Genomic DNA, 19,821 nt, shown 5'->3' with positions numbered 1-19,821 from the left:
TCAGGAACCCATTCCCTGGTCTCTCAGGCACACACTGGACTCGTCTTCTTCCTTCTTTCCCCCAATATGTTGCTTTAAGCTCATGTCCTGTCATCTTCCAGCTGGGTTTGTTCTTCATCAAAGGGCCGTCAGGGTGGAAGTGGTGAAAGACTCAAAGACTCCCTTCCCCGCCAGTAATTTCATTTCCCATTTAAACTGCGGTTTTAAAGGGAAAACTCAGGGCTCATTAAGGCTATGATGACATCGTAACCCTCTCCAACACAAACACAAACCCAGACCCATTCCTCATCTGAAACTAGGGTGGCTGTAACATTAGACCCGACTCCTGAGCAGGGCATGCAGCTCCGGAAAGCACAATCAGCGCGAGAGGAGGATGCCAGGTTACTGCAGACCTTTATGAGGTTCCCGTTTGCGAGCGCTGCTGTGTGTCGGGACAGACACAGGGGCAGCACAGACCCCGCGCTCTCCTAGGGCTGAATCCCAGTGCCGTTTCCCCGGGCACCTGGTGGCACCTGCTGGCACCACGCATCTCTCGTGGGCGGCCCTGACATCCCGGTGCGACCTCGCACGGCTCGGGGAAGCGCCTGTTCCCTCCAGGAAGTAGGAAAGGTTTAGGCAGGAATCACTGAAAACCCAAACCCCTTCGTGCCTTAGCGATAGCAAGACCCTCCTGACAATCGAAGCAGCCCGGCTGAGGCACCGGCACCGCCGCCCCTTCCTCCTTCCGGCCCAGCTCCCGCAGCGTGTCCCCCCCTCCAAGCACCCACCCGCGTGTGCGGGAACCACGCGCTGACAGCGCCGCGCTCCCGAGGGGCCGGGGATGAGCCGGGGCTGGTGCCCGTCCCGGCACTCCGGGAACCCGCACCCGCACCCACGCGGGGCCCGGCGCCTCTGCCCTCTCTGCCGCACACTGCCCGGCCCCGGGACGCCCCCGGACCGCCGCTGTCGTCCCCACCGTCCCTCGGCCACCGCTGCCACGGGCGTGGGGGGCGGTGCAGGGGGCTCGTCCCACCCACGGGGGTAGACATGAGGCGCTCCCCGCCCTGGGGGCGGCACACGGGGCTCTGTCTCTGTTGTCGGGGGTCGATGGGGTTGACAGCGGGTCTGCAGACCCCCTGACTCCTGAAACTCTGTCTCTTGTCGCTGTCGCTGTCGCTGCCCCTGTCCCTGTCCCTGTACCTGTCCCCGCCCCTGTCCCCGTCCCCGCCCCCGTCCCCGCCCCTCTCCCGCCGCCGCGGGCGCGCTCGTGGTTGGCGGCGCGCGCGTGCCGGGGCCATGAGGCGCGCTCCCATTGGCCGGCGTGCGCGGCCTGTCGCGCGGGGATTGGCCGGGCGCGCCCCGCGGGGGCGTGGCGGGCGAGGCGGCGCGGGGGGGCGTTAAAGGCGCCGCGTCCCGGTGGCGGAGCTGCCCCGCCATGGCGTACCAGGGCTTCGCGCAGGAGTACCTGGGCATGCCGGCCGTGACCCGCGCCTACACCACCGCCTGCGTGCTCACCACCGCCGCCGTGGTGAGCGGGGGCCGTGCTGGGGGGCAGGGCCCGGGGGGGGCGGAGGAGGGCGGCCGGGCGCCGGCTGAGGGCAGCGGGTGATGGCAGCTGCTCTGCCTGTCTCCCACAGCAGCTGGAGTTCATCACCCCCTTCCAGCTCTACTTCAACCCCGACCTCATCTTCAGGAAGTTCCAGGTGAGGCCTTGCCCGGGACTCGGGCCCTGCCGGCGCGGGGTGGTTGTGACAGGCCCTGGATGTCCCCAGGCTGGGCAGTGCTGTGTCATCCCGAGGGGCTCCTGCCCCACCGATCTGCGTCACCAACACGGTGTCCCCTCTTGTCACAGGCATCTGGGTGGAAATAACTCCTTCCAGCCTTTTCCTGCCACACACACCATCTTGACATTTCCCTTTTTCCCCTTTGTCAAACCTCATCCCCGCCTTCTCTGTGACACCGAGGTGTGTGGGAGCTGCTCTCGGGCTGGGTGGGGAAGGCTTTACTGTAGAGAGGCATGAACACTGATGAACTTCGGCTCTGGGTGCTCATCCTTTCCAGAAAAACAGAGAAATCTTCTTTCCCTCACCTGGAAAGGCACGGCACTGATGTGGGCAGTGAAGAGAGGTCCCACACAGGGTGGGGTGGAGCTGTCTGGTGTCCCAGGGTGGTTGTGAGTGGACAGGTGTATGACAGAGCATCCCCTGTGGACAGGGTGATGGGGACAGACCTCCCTGCCCACCTCCTTTTCTCTTTCCTCTCTCTTGTCTTTCAGATATGGAGGCTGATCACCAACTTCCTCTTTTTTGGGCCTCTGGGATTCAGTTTCTTTTTCAACATGATATTTTTGTATCCTTTGGTCTCAGTGAAGTTCTCTGCTCCAATTTTGGCTTAGATGCAATTCCTTCTATCAATCTTCCTCCCCAGGCTGACCCGCCTTGGCAGCAGTGGGTTCTTCCCTTGGCTCTTTTGTCCTGAATTGAAGCCATTCCCCTGACAACTGTGCCCCCCTCCTGCCCCTCCATCTCTGCTTGCCAAAAGGCTGGGGCAGCTGGCAGTGCTGCTGTGGCTCATGCTGGAAAGCAATGCCCATTCCTGGGGCGAGCTCTGGCTGGAGCACAGCAGATGCTTCTTTCTTTCCCTGGGGTCAGTGGGATGAGGTGATGCTTGCACTGCTCTGGGTTTGGACACCTGGCTGGCAGCTTCCTGGGGTGAAAAAGCTTGCAGTGGCTTATTCCCTGGGAATTCATGCAGTGGGGACACAGGGTGACCAGCTGTTAAAATTTCCTATACTGCAACCCCTCCCTTCTCTCCTGCTCTCAGGTACAGGTACTGCCGCATGCTCGAAGAAGGCTCCTTCCGTGGAAGGACGGCTGATTTTGTCTTCATGTTCCTCTTTGGAGGGTTTCTCATGACAGTATCCTTTTGAGTTGGTTGAGGCTCTTTGGTGTCTTCTGAGATGCTGTGGATAGTGTAGGGCTGGTGTGTTACCTCTCTGCATCCCGCTGTGTTGTGTGGTCTGCAGCAGGTACCTGCCTGCTGAATGGCACCGCTGGTTTGTGAACCTTCTTGGTGCCCTGGGGCAGAGGGCCTTGTTGTGCCCCAGGCCTGCCAGGCTCATGCCCTGTGGTTTGGGAGAGCTGAGCATGTGGTGGAGGGGCAGTTTCTGGCTGGCTGGCACAGTTTGTCCTCCTCATCTTTCCCACCCTTGTCTTGGCCTGTGCCTCACACAATGTGCTTAGAGCAGAAGCAAAGTACAGGAAAAGCTGCCTGTGATTGTGTTGGTGTCTGCAGAAGTGCTGATGCACCTGGCAGGGGGCTGGGCTGCCTCATCCCTGAAAAGGACATGTGGCAGTGTGCTTGGGAAGCTCAGCCTGAAAGGAAGCCACGTGTTATGCTCTAAGAACCTGCCCAGCTGTGACAGGGCCACTGTCTGAGCTCTGGCTGGTGGAGCATGGCTACAATTGCATGAGGCTGGCTCAGGAAAGCAAGTCCAGCTGAAGGCAGGAACACAGAGCATGAGGACAAGGAGTGGGGTGTCCCCACACTGTTGTCAGTACTTTGGGCAGCATGAGCCCAGTGCTCTGTCCTTGCAACCTCTCAGTGGGTGGAGACAACATCACACATCTTAAGAAGTTCTGGTTTTTAGGACAAAGTCTGATGGGGAGAAATGTCTCACTCCCAAGCACAAGCCTTTTCTGAATGTCTTCTGCTGTCTTATGCAGATGGCTCAGAGCACTGCTCTACCTGCAAAGTTCTGTATGAAGCTGTGTGAGCTCTTGTGGCTCTTGGCCACCCTTGGGCATTTGGCCAGTCAGTGTCCAGGTGCCTGCAGCACCCACGTGCTTGCCCATAGGTGGATTTGGAGTCCAGCTACAACGGCAGGGGAGTTTTTGCCTCTGTCTCCTTGTGTTCTGGAGAAAAGGACTGTGCATTGCAAGAGTTGTCTCACTGATGAAACTCTGCTGTAAAAGGCACTTACTGAACACGAGCAAGTTATCAATATGTGCCACTGCCTCAGGTGCTGCAAGATACTGAAAGCCCTTCTTTGAAGGTCATTTTGATATTTGCTTTGAAAAGGCTCCCTGGTTGTTTAGACATCAGTTTAAGGAGTAAGCAATCTGTTTGTGCCACTCCCTAGAGTGTCTTGTTCTGGAGTGGCAGGGAGGGTGGTGGTCAGTACATCTCAGGCAGCCCAGGAAGGGTTTGGTGGCATGGGCAGCGATCAGCTGCCTCTAGTTTGTGTTTCCTAGTTACAAGGCACCCTGTGCCGCCTGGAGGTGGTGCACAGGGTGGGTATGTTTTTCCTTGACTCTGTAGTTCCTAGCTATTTGGGCTCTTTGCCAGCCTGTTTTTCCTAGGCCAGGCTTTCACCATCATGCTGGTGTATGTTTGGAGTCGCAGGAACCCTTATATCCGCATGAACTTTTTTGGACTTCTTAACTTCCAGGCCCCCTTCTTGCCCTGGGTCCTGATGGGATTCTCTCTGCTCCTGGGCAATTCCATCATCATTGACTTACTGGGTAAGTCAAAGCTGGGGTGTGTGTGCTGGGAACAAGGGCACTTTGCAGCCACAGTGCTCTGTTCTCATAGCTGCTACTGGGGCACTGACACCTTCCCTTGGTTTCCTAAAGTGAGCTCCGTGGGGTTGCTGGGTGGCCTGGCTCAAGCCTGGGGTTTTGCTTGTGACCTGCTTTTTGGTGTGTCTTCCCCAGACAGGGGGAAGTTGGGTGTGGTGAGCTCTGCCTGATGCTCGTGCTGTCTGGTGCTGCCTTCAGGCTGATGGGCTCCCTGCGGGCTTGTGTGCTGGTGACAGCAAACTGCAGCACCCGTGGTTCTGGTGGGAGGTGGGAGTGGGTACACAGCTGAGGGATTCTTGCTCCCAGCAGCTCTGGTTCAGCTGGCAAAGGAGTCAGAGCTGTGCCTGACCTTGGTGGCATCTCTCCCCAGGGATTGCAGTGGGTCACATCTATTATTTCTTGGAAGATGTTTTCCCCAACCAGCCAGGAGGAAAGAAGTTACTGTTAACCCCTGGCTTTCTGTAAGTAAAGCTGATTCTTTCTGGGCTTTCATGTGTTGCTTCCAGCCTGGGTCACTTCCACAGCAAACTGTGGTCTGTGACCACAGGACACAACTGCATGCAGACAGTACCTCAGCTCCACACTTCGTGCCTTTGCTGCATTATTTGCACATTATAGACACGTGTAAACAGGGCCTGTAACAGCAGTTGCTGATACCTTCAGCTTTGCCAGTACAACCGAAGTGTTCTTACTGCTTGTAGAAATGCTAGACACAGTTGGACTTTCTCTGATACATTTTTGTAGTTTAAGAAAGCAGAGTATGTTCTGCTTCATGCACTGAGGATCGAATCTGACCTAGAGATGAAGCAAGGAGGTACTGTTATCGTTGTGTGTTGAACTGAGCAAAAGAACAGTTGGTGGCACAACAGGCCAGTGGCTGTGGCTCACAGCCAAGCCCTGTGGAGGGCCAGGGTGTTCCTAGGAGGGCTGGGGGGTTTGCCATCCTCACTCACTTTACTAACCTGCCTGCTCGGTGGGATGGGCATGTCCCTTGCCAGGAAGATGGTATTTGACACACCTGAAGAGGATCCCAACTATAACCCTCTGCCTGAGGATCGTCCAGAACACCAACTCAGAGGCCAAGACCAGAATGAGCAGCAGCATCCACAGTAACACGGGGGACTTCTTCACATGGCCAGATTCCTCTCTTCTAGCTGGACTCATACTGTGGCCCAGGGATCCTTCTGGAATAACACCAGTTGCCATTCCAATGTGTAATGTGTCACTGTCTGTATGGGTAACACACCTTCCCCTTGTCCCAACGGGACCCACAGAGCTTCGCACACGAGAACCGATGAATCCCTACAGAGGTGTTCTAGGGACAGGGACTGAACCTGTGATGGCTCCTCAGTTACTCTGGGGAATAAGTATCAAATGGGGTGTTAAACCAGTTACTCCTCCTCTTTCTGTTAATGACTTGCTGCGTGCCAGGTCACTCTTGCCCTCTGTACAAAGACTAATGCACCTGGCCCTCACTGTTGTGAGACCTCTTTGTGGGCTTTCAATGAAGTAGTACTGTACCAATGGTAGAATGCAGTTCAGCCTCTTCCTTTCCTTTACATACACCCACTCCTTTTTTGGTGGTTGTTTCCAAAGAGTCTTTACATTAAAGTCTTTATTTTTCAGTTGTGTGTCCCTTTCTGCCAGGAGCAGAGGCAGCAATTCATCAGCAATTTGCTCAAAACTGCCAGGTTGCTTGGGCTTTTCTTTTCTGGTGGGCAATGCAAGGTTCAGTCAAGCTGGAAGATGTCCTTCCCCTCTGCTGTCAGCTGGGCTGCAGAGGATGGTAACGGGTGTGGGGGGTACCTAATCGGAGAAAGGGGTGCCTGGGAGAGGACAGGGGACTGAGCTGGACACTTGATCCAGGCAGTGACTGGAAGCACCACTTGACACTGGAAATAAAGACTCTCTGCACCTGCAGCGTAATTCCACTCTTGTTGAATTTTTTTAGTTCCGAGACTACAACATCTGAGTTTCAGGGGAAAACTAAACAAACTAGTCCCTACCCTGACAGCTGTACTAAATGGATTTGATCATTCTTGCTAATGCAGTGCACACTGTGCTTGTACCAGACCTAAAGCCTGCAGAGTAAATGCAAATGTATCTTAGGACAGCTCATGGTGCTGTTTGCTCAGACAAACTTGCCAACCACCACCAAACTATGAAGAGAAATGTGAGTACCCAGCATCCAATTAGAGTTATGCAGGAACCTTGTGGCAAAAGAGTATCTAACCACACCTCTCACATTCCCATCCTCCTCTGTGAAAACACTATTTCTTACCAAAATAAGACATCATCTGAACAAGCTTTTCTGCTGCACTTGGGTTCCCCTCTAGGAAAGGATGAAAGACCAGTACAGGTGGTCATTTGTTCTGGAAGACACAGTGGTACTAAGGGCTAAGCAGTGTCAGACTGAACAAGTACTTGCTGTGTACTTCACTCATGATCTTATGATACAGAGCTGGTGCTTCAGTCCCTAGGAGTTTGTCTTTGAAGTCTGCAGAAATGCAGAAGCTGGGCTGTGCTTTTAGCTGGGGTACCAAATTAACCCAAGGAGTTGTGGTTGTAGAGAAAGAAAGCTGCTCCTGGCTATTTCCCAGTAGTCCTAATAATAGATGGAGAAAGCTGGCTGAAGCTCCCATCTTTCAGGAAATTGGTCCCCTGGCCTGTCCTGCCTTGCCCCTGGCTGTTTGGAGGGACGATTCCTACAGCCTCTCTGGGACTTGAGAAGCAGGAGGTGCTGCAGTTCTTGTGTGTCCATTCCTTACTGTGAACTTTAGGAATAAGTAATCACAAGCTTCACAGCAATTAAAAAACCTGCATCACAGATGCTAATTTAAGGCTACAGCAGTTTCACACTTGTTTGGGTCAAATTCCCTGAAGAGGCTGCTGGCAGAACTCCCTGGTCATGTAACAAAGGGAAGTGTTCTCAGAAGACTTGGGAATTCTTATGTCCATGAGACAAAATGTGTTCTATAAGGGAGGCCAAGATGCACCAGGGGTCTCAGCGTTTGTCTTACTTGCTCAAGTAATCTTTCAACCTCTCTAATAAAGAGTAATGGGTAGAGTACCACTCTGGCACAGGACAGGACTGAAGAATATTATCCCTAAATTGCAAGTTTTTTGTTTCTGCAGACTAACATCTGGAAAAAGTTGCCTCCCACCCAGGAATCAGAACTGGCTCTGTTATTACTCAAGTCTAAACATGATAAATTAAGGCCAGAAAGGGTTTTTTGACTGTGCTAGCAATGTGGGTAGATCAGCAAGGATCATAAAACCTATGGCTTTATCATAAAGGCCTGAACATAACTGTCAGGCTGCCAGCAAAATTTGCCCTGCTTGCAACACTCATCAGTTCTGGCAGGGAATGGTAGAAACTCCATCAAAGAGCTGGTGTACCTCAACAGCAAGATAGATTCCAACTAGTTTTTAAGCAAGCTTGGATTTTTTTTTAATCTCACTTCAACTGATTGTGTTTTAAACTCCCCAGGGAAAGACAGGTTGTTTCTACAGTTGCAAAATCCTGACACTGCAGTGCTAAGGGTGTTCAAGACACCCACTTTGCTCCAGGTGCTCTGTGTGCCACCAGTGACCACAGCAAAGCCCGTGGCTGCAGAGAATCTGCAGTCTTGGTGACTGCAGGCTTCCCCTGCTCTACCAGTTCAGAAACTGCTGTTTTCCAGATGCAACCTTTACAAAAAACAAGGTTCACCACACACCTGTTAAGTCTGTGATTCCAGTTAAACTGTTCTACCTTGTTAAGTAAACCAGCTCAACACCACACTGAGTTCATTACAGACTGTGCCAAGTGTGGCAACAGACCACCAATCCTTTAGAGGTGTTTGCTCCTTCTGGTTTTAAGTCTCATTCACACTTTCCCCTGCAACAAAAGGTTTCAGGCTGTTTTACCTGTTAAATAAAGCACCTGAGAAAACTGAATACATTGTGAGTGTTCAGCAGTGTAGCTGAAAGCATTATTAGGCCCTGAGGCTGCTCAGTTACCAGAACAGCACAAAACATGGTGAGACTAACCATTAATTCAAACTTAGTGAACGCAGCCTAAGTAATATGCATTCCTTTTATTTAAAAAGTTGTCCTAGTAGTGCATGTTGCACCTATACAAAAGAATCTTTACACTGTCCACACACAGGTATATAAGGGCTCCAACACCTGCCACAGGTCTCGGCTCGGTCGCTGCTAACGCAGCGTTCTTGGTACGTGGCATTTAGGTGGAGGGGGTGGGGGCAAAGTCAGCAGTACTGGGAACTCTTGGCAAGTGGAATGTGTGTCCCCTTCAGGGACAGAAAGACCCCTGCCAATCCTAGATCCATTGGGGGAGAGGAATAGGGATAAAGTCTGTAGGAAGAGCACCAGTGTCACAACAGGAAGGTTACCAAGCTGGAGCAGTATTGGCCAAACGTCTCATGCGCCTGTGGGAGAGAGAGAGGTACAGTAAGTGCTGTGTTTCTGCCATGTGAGGTCTGACCAAACCCAACATTTTTAGGGAGGTCATCACAGCTTTATGAACTCTGTAGACAGGTTTATTGCCTAGAAAGAATTCCTCATGCACCTGAGTGTGCCCCTGTTGATAAGGCTAAGACACTATTTTCAGTAACAGCTTTCAGAGCACTTCTGCTCATTAACTTGGATTGAGCCAATTGCTACTGTATTCAGTCAGCTGATAAGCAAAATTACTATGCTATTGTTAATCACTAAAAAGTGTTCTGGGAAAGAGCTGAGCCAGTATATTCACTGTTTCCACGATGTGTATCTGTCTTTTGGAGATATGCTGGCCATTCATTTGTATCTGCCAGGAGCAACTTCACCAAGTAGGAGCAAGTGCTCTCAACTGCTTGTGAACCAGCACTTAGCAGGTCTCTGGTGGGCAGAACTCCTGCTGGAACCACACAGAGTTCCCATGCCGGCAAACAGGTTGGCATCTGTCAGGCTGGAGCTGAGACCTTGCCCATTCCTACATCAAACAGCACTTTTCCATATATAAAAGGGAGCCTTGTGGCAGGATTCTAGGTAGCATGACAGTGCACAAAACTCCAGTTTTTTGATTAATGCCTTCCTACAGAAACAAACCGCTCTGGGCAAGCAGAGAGCCCAGGGAAGAGAAAAAAAGGGAAACTTTGCTTCAAGCAGGAGATGATTAAAGTAGATATTTTGGCGTTTGTGAGGCACAGTGATAACACTTTAAATACCCTGAAGCTAAAGGGATATGAGTTTCTGTTGTGGTGTGCAAGTCTGACATCCTGCCAGTTAGCTCTCAGTGGAGAAAGACAGACATCAAAGCTTTTAACTTCTGTCTTAGGGACAGGCCAAGAGAACTGTCTGAAGTAGTGGCAGCACCTTGTGTTTCTGTCCTGGTCTCTGATCTTCTTCTCCATCTCGGCATCTGTGAGGGTTTCCAGGAGAGGGCACCACTGGTCAGCGTCCCCTGTGTTGCGAATAGCGATCTCCACAGTCGGCAAAGGGTTCTCACTGCAGGGCAGGGCAAAAAGGACAACAAAGCAACATCCATCAGAGCACTGCTCTGGGTTACCAGCCCAGATACAAGCACAAGGACAGCAGAGCCCCATTTACAGTGTTTCAGGATTCAGCATTCATTCTTAGCTTTGCTTAGTACAGCCTGGCTCCCTGAAGTTCACCATGGGCTCAGTGGTTACAACCTTGTGGAGCCTGAAGTTTCTGGGAGAACACCTACAACCATCTCCGTGGGGTTTGTGCTGGACCTGCAGCTGATGCAATTCTCTCCCACAGCAGCTGTTCCATCCCTGGCTGACAGAATCCCACCCCAACAGGCACAGGTCACAGGAGGTTACTGGTGCTGGGGGTGCTTCTCCCATCACAGCTATGGGGCTGGACTGTTCACAGGGCTCCTTATTCTGCAGCTGAATTCCTAGCTGCAGTTTGTCTAACACAGCCCTGACAGCTCTACCCTGGCCAACATCTGGCTTTTCGGGAGCCTGACAGTGGAGCAAGCACTGCTCTCTCAATGCCAGGAAAGAATAGTCTTTTAGGATTTGCTGTTAACCAGAGGCTGGGACTACTCCCCATACAAGCAATGAAACACTAGGCTGTGTCCCAGATCACAAGATCTGCTCCTCAGAGATCTCTCTGCCCTGACCAGCTGTATTATCACATGCACAAAAGTATTTACTGCTTCATTAGCTGCTTTTCAGTAAAAGTCAACAGGAACTGAGCAGGAGTAGCTTCCCAAATATTGACAGTGGAGCCAAAGCCCAGCATAAATAGAGAGGAGCCTCGGAATGTAAATGTTTGCTTTGAATTCTCGAAAGCAGCTCAGCCCGAGCTGAAGTGTGTGTGTGAGAGGAGCCCTGGGACAGGTGTGCACACACATCCGGCCCCCGCCCCAGGGACATGCCTCCCTACACAGGATTTCAGCACTCATGGACAGTCTTCTCACTGCCCCCGGAAGGAACTCAAATGCTAACTGTCATGGGAACACACAACATCTGCATCAAAGCTAATAATCTAAAATAACAACTCTTCAAAGTGATGCTACAATGAAAAATCCATCCAGAGCCTTTGGAATCTGATCCAGGGAGGAAAATCTACTTTCAGTACTGCTGACATCCACCAAACAACACTCAAACCCAGGAATTTCACCTTAGCCCCAGGCTGCTACACATTCCAGGCAAAATGCTAGATATGAACTGGGGTGTTTTTAATACTTGATAACATGCTCTCTATCATCATATAAGTCCCTTGCTTACTATGCTTAACACTGAGCACCCACTAGAATTAAACAGGGGGTGGAAAGCTGGCTTCATGTGCATAACCTAATTAAAAGGCAACTCAGATACCACATTTCTTTAGCAAAGAATTAGAGATAAACTGAAAAATCCTCCCTCATCTCCCAACCTCCACAGTAAGTCAGCTCCTCCTCCTCTGTTATTTCCTGATGAAGAGCACAGGGCTGCTGGCGGAATGGCTGAAAGGCAGGAGTCTGAGGAGAGCAAGGCACTCCCTCTGCTCGGGGCCCTGGCCTCTGGCAGTAGTGTCAGGGGCATGGAAACATCATCTTTTGGAAAGGTGACTCCTCAGGCATGTGGGTTTGGTGTGTGAGAGAACTTGTGCCATCATTCAGGTCCAAAGGCAAAACTCTGGCTAGGAAGTGCCGTGTGCTGCCACCAGAAACAGCAGAACTGAGGCAGGAACACCCTAACACACCATCCCCCTGAGAATCCCACAGGCAGCAGTTACCTGTCTGACTCCAGTCCTGCCCTTTCACTGGGCTTTTGGGCTCTCCTTGTTTTGCACAGAGCAGCCTAGCTAGACAAACTGCCCTGGCTTTCATCAAAGAAAAGACAGTTTTACCTCTCCCTCAGATGATTAAGAAGCACATGACTTCTCAAACCCCCAGTCCCTTGAGATATTAAGGTTCTTTTGATACATCTAAAGCAGACCCTTCCCTTACATCAATGGAATGACGTTGGAGCAACCACCACTCCTGTGGTTTGGGAATTCAGGAACTAACCAACCACAGAACCCAAATATCATTAATCACTGCAAGGTTTCAAAAGTACTACTTTGCTGGAAGAAAAAAGGGAAGAGGAGGACGTGTTTGTACAATGATAAAAAACAAGGTTTCAATTAGATGTTTTTTTCCCTCTGAACAGCTCACATCTATGTACTTTGTTCTACTGGGGTTCCTTCCTTAGTTTTTTTACTCTCCCCCTTGCAATAGTAGCACAGTTTAAAGAAGGCCTGAAATCTGCCTGTTTGAACTACCCCTAAAAGGACACACTCTTCAGTAACCACAACCATGTTTTTAGAGACAACAGTTTGAAGTTGGCATTAACATGATATATCCAGGAGAGCCTGGGCAGCACTAAAATTTTACTTGCTTCAGGTTCCAGAGACTGGCAGGAAACAAAGGGTTGTCCCCAGTAACAGCAACATATCCACAGATTAATTTCTTAACCTGAACATCTGCAGCACCTGAAGAGGCACAGGATGCAAGGACAGAGACCACACTCTCTGCTACTGCAGGCCACAATGCAGATAGTGCTGGCAGTACAACAGGGAGCAGTTTCTCATCTACCACCCTGCAAGTTCCCATCATCTCTCAGGAATGCACACCCACTGCTCCGTTGCTGTTGCTGGATGTGGTCCCAAGCTGGAACTGCAAATATCAGTCAGCTGTTGTGGATGGAAAGGTAGAAGCCTCCTCACCACCTCTACAAGGAGAAGGGACATCAGCAGGATGGACACACAATCTAACAGTTTCAGTAGAAGAGTTTTAAGTCACATGTGCTAAACAGTCTCTTTCCATTTAGTAATATGAATCACTCTGGGAATAACTTTAGAACCAAGTTGTTGCTGTGGAAGATTGTCAGGATAAAAATTACATCCAGAGGAAGCAGAGTGAGAGTAGTAGACGACCAACTAGCCCAGAGCAGATCAATGCCTGTTTTCCACAGAATGCTGACCAGACAGGAAGCCTTTAGGCAGAGGAGGAGGAAGAAGCAGAGCTCATGGCAGCAGCCAGCTGCCCCACAGCCTCCAGCTCCTCCTTGCTTACCTCTTCTCCAACTACTCACTCGCTCTCCCTGAGGTAGGACAGGGCTGAGCATGTTTTCCTTTGCTGCCAGACAAAACTGGTGTCAACAGTACCATTCCCTCACCTCTGCAAATACAGCATTCACTGAACTCTTAAACTTCCTCGACTGTCACCATGACCCGAGGTCAAAAAACCTCAGAGTGCACATTAAGGGATGGTTACAGCCTGCAGACTCAGCACCCTGCTGGGATAACATCAGTACAGGAACTCACCACAGAACACTACACAGCACAACTGGAAACCATTATCATTATGAGACAAGCTACAAAGCTGACTAATCAAGCCTGACACTGCTGCATTCCAGCTGTGAGAAGGACCCATGATCAAGCCCAATCTAACATCAGCCACGGCAGAGCTACAGTTCCCATCAGTCCAAGTTCCAAACACCAAAGCTTGAGACAGTGGATGGCAAAGCCAACAAAACAGAAATGTGTCCAGGGCTCACCATGAGCTTACACTAAAAAAGGAAGACACAAGGTATTCAATCCCTTTTAGTACAGCAGCCTTTCATTCTGTAGCAGAAGCTGACAGTTCATCAATATTTGGCCCTGAAATGTATTAGACCCAGCAGGAAAAGATGCTGGGCACAAGCACAAATAATTGTAAGAGGACAGAACAGGTACAAGCCATAAGGACCAATTACAAACGAAACCTGCATCAGGTCAGCTGCTCTAAGATCCATTGATGCAGATGCCCATGAAGTACAAACACCTCCCCAGAGCCATAGGAGGAAGGTGACAGTTCAGTACCTGAAGGCGTATGTCTTCTGGTGCCAGCTCAGCTGGCCCCGGATGCTGTAGGCAATAGTAGTGACAAACTCCCCACCCAGGCCAAGCTCTGAGCACAGCTTCAAGGCAAACTTCTCTGGTGAATTCTCCTTCTCTGACATGTCCCACTCAAACTGGTCTACTAGGGAGATGTTCCCTACGTGGATGTTCAGCTGCAGATAAGGGAAGAAACAGGTTATTTTTAACACTCTCACAATGGCTTGACAAAGTAATTGAACTGAGGAGGCAGAGGCTGGAGAGGAGGAACAGAGCAGTAACACCCAATTCATACATCTGCAGAGTTCCTTAACTGAATTCTTTAATTCCAGCAGCATGAATTCAGTTTTTCCAAAACAACATGACAATGCTTTAACTGAACTATTTCATCATCTGGGGGGCTGGTACATGAATGTTTTAATAATCTGCCATCTTGGTTCTGTTCTTAGTACATAGGACAAAACACAATCTGGTCACAGGACTGTAATTCAGAGCTCCTTTGCACTCTTACTCCCCGACAACCAGAGAAACCCAAATGGCTCTCATTCTACTGCCTTCCTGTATTACCTTAATAATAACTCGTTGGTCTGACTGATCTTCCAGGATGCTGTCAGTTGGGTACGACTCGATCTGCTGCCGGATGGCAGATGCGATAGCAGGGACAAAGGTCAGAGGATTCAAATCCAGGTCATCACAAAGAATCTCAGAGAACATTTCTGGGGTCATTAGCTTTTCTGATACAGAAAAAGAATTAACACTGTTAATCTTCTTAGAAATTAATGTCTGACACTTACAGAATACACAAAATTAATCCCATGGCGTGATAAAGGGAATCCTAAATGCATCCACATTTTCACTTTTAAAAGGGTATTCTTTATCAGGTTTGTAGGGATGTGCACACGGACACAGGGACTTACAGCCTTCTTTACCTGCATGGAGACGGCGTGGCTGTGCTCTAACAAGCTCCACATATAAAGAAGCCACACCCATTAACCTCAGCTAGCAAGAGTAGTCTCAGACCACTGAGCTGATGAATTGGCTCAGGAGAATATGCCAGTTACACTCTTCAGACTACATGAGTCCAGGAATGACTGCAGCCCATGGCAGAGCATTTGCTAAGAGACATGAGTGCTGAATACAGTCCAGAGTGGGAGAGCTTTAAAGCTTTGTGTGTATGGGACAAGGACATGCACCCTCGTGCTTGTTCTCCCTTCACATTTTTTGATGGATACAACCACACCTCTCCAGTCTCAGGAAACACCTTGCTGCATACCATTCATGTTCCACGTAAATGCATCTCGGAGTTTCTGCCCATCAATTTCCATATCAAGCCTGATTGGAACCAGAACCTCTGGCTGCGATGCATTCTCATGGATCACTGCTGGGTCATGGTCATCAAAGCTAAAAGGAAGAGCAACAACAGAGTATATGCAACTAGCACATGACACATCTGACATCCATAGAGGGAAGGCAATGTTTGTTGGAAGCAATCCCCACACTCCAACTCCCTGATCAGTCTACAGACAGCGCTATAGTCTACAGAAACCAATACCAGTTTAGCACCTTTTATTACATCAATCATAACACATTCCTGCAAATAAAACAAGGAAGCTTTCCAGGATTACATTTATCTTGGTTGCCTCAACTTTCATAATGGAAAAAAGTTAAGTCATGAGCCCCAGGAGCATTTTCCACTGAATAAAGTAGATCAAAGTTACTGGAATATGGCAGTGAGAGGCAGTCTGTCCTTCAGAGAGGGTCTGAAGGCTACTCAAATGACAACTGCTCAGCAAATCAGCAGGAAGTAGAAGGAACTCATTAGGAAAAGAATGAACCCTTTCCCTGTCAAAAGGAAAGACTCCTCTTGAAGCCCTGGCAGGCTGCTGTAGGGAAGTGCCTCAAGGCATACAATTCAACCAAGAACCTCCAAACCATCGACTTTGTAGGTCTTTTGTCAGTTAAGAGATTACTCACAATGTTACATTAACTCATCAGCACTACCCTGGCAGTGCCATTTTGGTAACAGTTTCCCCTTTTCGGGGGCAGAAAGCTGTCTTACCACAGAGGGAATGTTCTCTTCTTATCCCTGCCCATGCGATTCCTGTTAATCGTTGTTGAGCACGGCACTGCGTCCAGGTGGTGAGAGCTGTTGGGCAGGGTCGGCACCCACTGGTTGTTCCTCTTTGCTTTCTGTTCTCTGAAGGAGGAGAGTGGATGTTAAACTGCAGACCTTGAGTGCCACTGCTGCTACTTAAGGAATGGCATAATTTTAAGTCCTATTATGAGTTCCTGCTATTTTATTCTGGAACCACCAACATTACTGTTCCAGCAAGCACTCATGTTCCACTCCAGCCTCTGGGAAGCCCCTTCTCCAGCTCACAATTATTCATCACATACAGATCCAGGTGCACCATTATAAATACTAGGTTCATATTTGGATTTTCTGTCTATACTTTATAAAAGGACCAGTCAGAAATGCGAGGTCTCCAGAAGGCAGTATGTGATGGGAGTGTGTTCTGCAAAACATCTGTTACAGATGGAATGCAGTAATTGCAAAAAAATTGTATCATCAAACACTTATGTCTTCCTTCCTGTTGCATGTGGGCAGTAACCCAATACTTATGCTCTGGAGACCTTCATTTGCCCAACACTGCAAACTGTTGCTGCAGACTGGCAAACAACCCCTGCACAATGGCCTGGGCTTGTGCAAGTCCTTGTGTTTCCTGCCCAAGTCAACACCTTCCAAGCAGCTCCATTCTGAGCTTGGACCTCACCAACCCTGGTTACCTGAGGTAGGTAGGAGGTTCTGTGCTGATAGACACTGCCTTGTACTTCTCATCGTTCCCATCCAGGATCTCTTCCACTTCAGAGGCCTTTAACAGAGTCACACTAGTGGCTAATGTTGTATAGCCATGATCTATTACCAGGAAAGATGCCAGTAATTAGCATGGAGAAGGGCTACATAGCACTGTAACATTAATAGGCTGCAAAGTGACAAGCCCTCTCTGACACTGCAGGAGGAACTAAAACAGGCTACTAAGAGGTACAAGCGTCTTTTGGGCTTTGTCTGACATTTACAAAGCCCAGAAAACAAATCCTCAGTGGACTTAAAGGTTGGAAATAGAGAGGCAGTGATTCATAGAAAAGCTGTTAAGACTTCGGAAAGGGGGAGAAACCTCAAGGCAGCTCTTACTGAATGACAGAGACCATCTGCACTGGAGAGTCCCGCTAAGGTTCTGAGAAAGAGGAGTCAGGCATGGGATCAAGATGCACAATTAGGGCGACCACAGGGAGAGATCAGAGGAAGAGGACTAGACATTAATATTATTATAATAGCACCAAAGGTCACTGTGGACATTCTTCCTCTAGCACAGCTAAGAATAACACAGAGATAAGACTTACATCTTCGGGGACTGTGAGATCGCTGATTTTCTGTTGGGGGCAAAAAAACAGAAAGAAGAGATCAGCAAGATACTTGGGGGAAGGAGATGTAAGTCCAGAGTAAAGCATTAGTTTTATTATGCTTTAGTCTACAGAGCATACAACAAGTCATACAGGTAAGAATTGAACTGCTTGTTATTAGTCCTCTAACAAAAATAATACCAATATTCTGCCTGTAGCAGCCACATCAGTAGCAAAGCAACAAAAGTTCTGGCAGGTATAAATATTCAGTCCCTGTAGGAAATAAAGTCAAGATGCACATTTTCAATGGGGCATCCTTGCAACACTCCTGCTTATTTGACAAGAGACAACAATGCCCCTCTTTATCTATAAAACTCTTCTGAGATATAGCATCCTTATATTATTATTACATAGCATCACTGGAGATGTGGCTTTTGCTTTGTGGCAAATGCAGCCAGCCCCAGGAATGCCATGGTGGGCGCTTCCGTTTCAGAACATTTTTGATTAGTGGATATTTGTTGCCAGGCTGAACCAGCAGCCACCAGTGCCACCACTGCAGGGTCTTCCATCACTGGGGCGACCTGAGCGATTCTCACAGCCCTCAGGACGTACAAGCTTCTGAATTGCCAGGGACAGCTTTTCAAGGCAAAGATTTGGATAAACATTACTGGGAATGTTTACTCATCTTCTCACCATGTGAAGAGGCCACTATCTTCTTCCTTTCTTCCACCGTGGCCAGTCGCCTCCAGAGCGAGGGGTACCTCTTGTACAGGGAACCTCGGAACATGCGCAGGTAGTTTCCCACCTACAAGAACAGAAGTGGAGACATGGCCTTGGTATTCCATTTTGGAGATTTTTAATAGAAACTGAAACAAATTCTTCTCTTTGTAACAAAAGAAGCGACCTCCTAAGAGCGTTCTTTGTTGGGGTATTTTGTGATGGATTGACTGCACTGGGTTTGGCATCAAATAGCACTGCAATTTTTCTGGCAACACAGAAAACAAAATTTTTACCGTCACTTATTCCATTAGTCTTGTACAAAAAAACTGTCAGCCACTGACAATAATCCATTTAATAGGAAAACATTCCATTCACTTTCATATATTTCTGAACAGCTTACCCTTTCTTTACTTCGATTTCCACATCAATGCACAGCGCTCAGTCAGAATTAAGGCAAATCAGATACCCAGGTCTCTGACACAATACAATTTTTACTTTGAACCTCTGAGCCATTTTGAAATGGCTTGAATACAGCAAATGCCCAGAGACTGATACTTTGTTTTAAATCCTTTGAACATGCAAAATGTGATTGCTGCCAATAGTCCTCTTTCAAATTTACTTACCATCTGTAAAGCAGTTCTGTTCTTCCTGGCATAAGATCCTCACCTGCTGAAGGCTACAGCAGGCCTTGCTGAACAACAGAACTATTTCTAGACTCTGAAAACAAATTTTTAGTCTGGCAGAACTGGCAGAGTCCCACACAATAAAGTTTCTATTCCTTGTTTGACAAGACTGTTTTGATCTTAATGTTTAATTGTATCTTTCACTCTATAGTGCTGATCATCAGACAGAAATTACTGGCAAATCAAAAAGGCAACCCCTTTACCCCTCAATGTGCCTGACAGAACAATCTCACAGCTCAGCTGACTGCAGTTACAGTTCTTTCAAACTACATTTCACAGAAGAGAGCAAGGGGTCCTTAGTCCCTCCTCAACCTACACAGATGGCAATTTAACTTATGCGATATCTCCTCTTTTGCATCAATGCAAGGGTTGTGACAATTGTTGCTGTTTCCAGCAGTGCCCATTTCCGTGGTGCCGACGGACCGGTACTTGGTGCTTCAGAAAGGCTCGTCCTGAGTGCGGCTGCACAGCCCTCTCACCCCGGGGGAGCAGTGCCAGCACAGACCCGGGGGATAAAGCGCCGGCGTTTGTCGGCCAGGGTGGCCTGCACAGGGCAGAAGGTGCTGCGCTGGCTGATTCTGGTGCTGTTACCGACCCCAAAGGCCCGAGTGGGGGATTCATCCCCTCGCAGCACGTGAAACAACCAACACCCCGCACGACCGCGAACAGAGACCCGAGCGGGGCCTCAGGCGGAGACTCGCTCCCCGCGTACCCGTGCGCGCCCTTACTGGGAGCACTGGTGCCCCCAGTCCGCCCAGCACGGCCGAGGGGACCCGCGAGGCTGCAGGCCGGGCCCCTCCGCCCTTCCCCACCCCGCGCATCCCCCCAGCCCGGCCTGGCCCGGGCCCCACTGCCGCCCGGGCCGCACCTCGGAGCCGATCATGTAGAACTCGCCATCTTCCTCCAGCTGGAACTTGACGGGCTTCTGCCCGAAGGTTTTGCTCAGCGCCATCATCATCATCGCGGCGGGCGCGGAGCGGGGCCCGGCGGCGGAGCAGGCGGCGACAACGGGCGGCTCGGGGCCTAGTGCGGCCCCGCTGCGCGCATGCGCAGGGCGGGCGGAGCGAGGGGCGGGGGCAGAACTGAGGTGTGCAAAAGAG

General features: G+C 49.8%; 2 protein-coding genes across 4 annotated transcripts; one reads left to right on the top strand and one right to left on the bottom strand.

Annotated features, from left to right (window-relative positions):
* Positions 1-1,362: 1,362 nt before the first annotated feature.
* On the top strand, positions 1,363-5,762 carry DERL3 (derlin 3). 3 transcript variants are annotated; one of them, XM_071572308.1, is made up of 7 exons: positions 1,363-1,507; positions 1,620-1,682; positions 2,255-2,328; positions 2,803-2,896; positions 4,307-4,502; positions 4,930-5,020; positions 5,558-5,762. In XM_071572308.1, exons 1-7 carry the CDS (start codon positions 1,415-1,417, stop codon positions 5,670-5,672), a joined length of 726 nt encoding a protein of 241 aa, XP_071428409.1. In that variant the 5' UTR covers positions 1,363-1,414; the 3' UTR covers positions 5,673-5,762. The 3 variants fall into 3 exon arrangements, with proteins under 3 accessions (XP_071428409.1, XP_071428408.1, XP_071428410.1); XM_071572307.1 differs by having other exon boundaries at positions 1,617-1,682; XM_071572309.1 differs by having other exon boundaries at positions 1,617-1,682; positions 4,930-5,024; positions 5,562-5,643.
* A 2,856-nt stretch (positions 5,763-8,618) lies between these two features.
* Positions 8,619-19,792, bottom strand: SMARCB1 (SWI/SNF related BAF chromatin remodeling complex subunit B1). Its single transcript, XM_071572124.1, has 10 exons — positions 19,590-19,792; positions 18,012-18,123; positions 17,319-17,348; positions 16,704-16,833; positions 15,976-16,113; positions 15,190-15,317; positions 14,484-14,650; positions 13,902-14,092; positions 9,915-10,046; positions 8,619-8,989 (listed from the first exon to the last, which is right to left on the bottom strand). The coding sequence occupies exons 1-10, from the start codon at positions 19,680-19,682 to the stop codon at positions 8,950-8,952; spliced, it is 1,161 nt and encodes a 386-aa protein (XP_071428225.1). The 5' UTR covers positions 19,683-19,792; the 3' UTR covers positions 8,619-8,949.
* Positions 19,793-19,821: the final 29 nt, after the last annotated feature.

This window comes from Pithys albifrons, chromosome 17 (genome assembly GCF_047495875.1).
Source record: "Pithys albifrons albifrons isolate INPA30051 chromosome 17, PitAlb_v1, whole genome shotgun sequence".
NCBI lineage: Eukaryota > Metazoa > Chordata > Aves > Passeriformes > Thamnophilidae > Pithys > Pithys albifrons.
Note: the sequence above shows the minus strand (reverse complement) of the source record. Positions and strands in the feature narration are given on the sequence as shown.

Excerpts from the sequence above, each read along its gene's own strand:
- DERL3 (XM_071572307.1), top strand. The coding sequence starts at position 1,415 with ATGGCGTACCAGGGCTTCGCGCAGGAGTACCTGGGCATGCCGGCCGTG. Across the intron at positions 2,329-2,802 it reads TTTTTCAACATGATATTTTT|GTACAGGTACTGCCGCATGC; the intron begins GTATCCTTTGGT and ends TCCTGCTCTCAG. Across the intron at positions 2,897-4,306 it reads TTGGAGGGTTTCTCATGACA|CTATTTGGGCTCTTTGCCAG; the intron begins GTATCCTTTTGA and ends TGTAGTTCCTAG.
- SMARCB1 (XM_071572124.1), bottom strand. The coding sequence starts at position 19,682 with ATGATGATGATGGCGCTGAGCAAAACCTTCGGGCAGAAGCCCGTCAAG. Across the intron at positions 15,318-15,975 it reads AAGAGAACATTCCCTCTGTG|CTTTGATGACCATGACCCAG; the intron begins GTAAGACAGCTT and ends TCTTCCTTTTAG. Across the intron at positions 14,093-14,483 it reads ACCAACGAGTTATTATTAAG|CTGAACATCCACGTAGGGAA; the intron begins GTAATACAGGAA and ends CCTTATCTGCAG.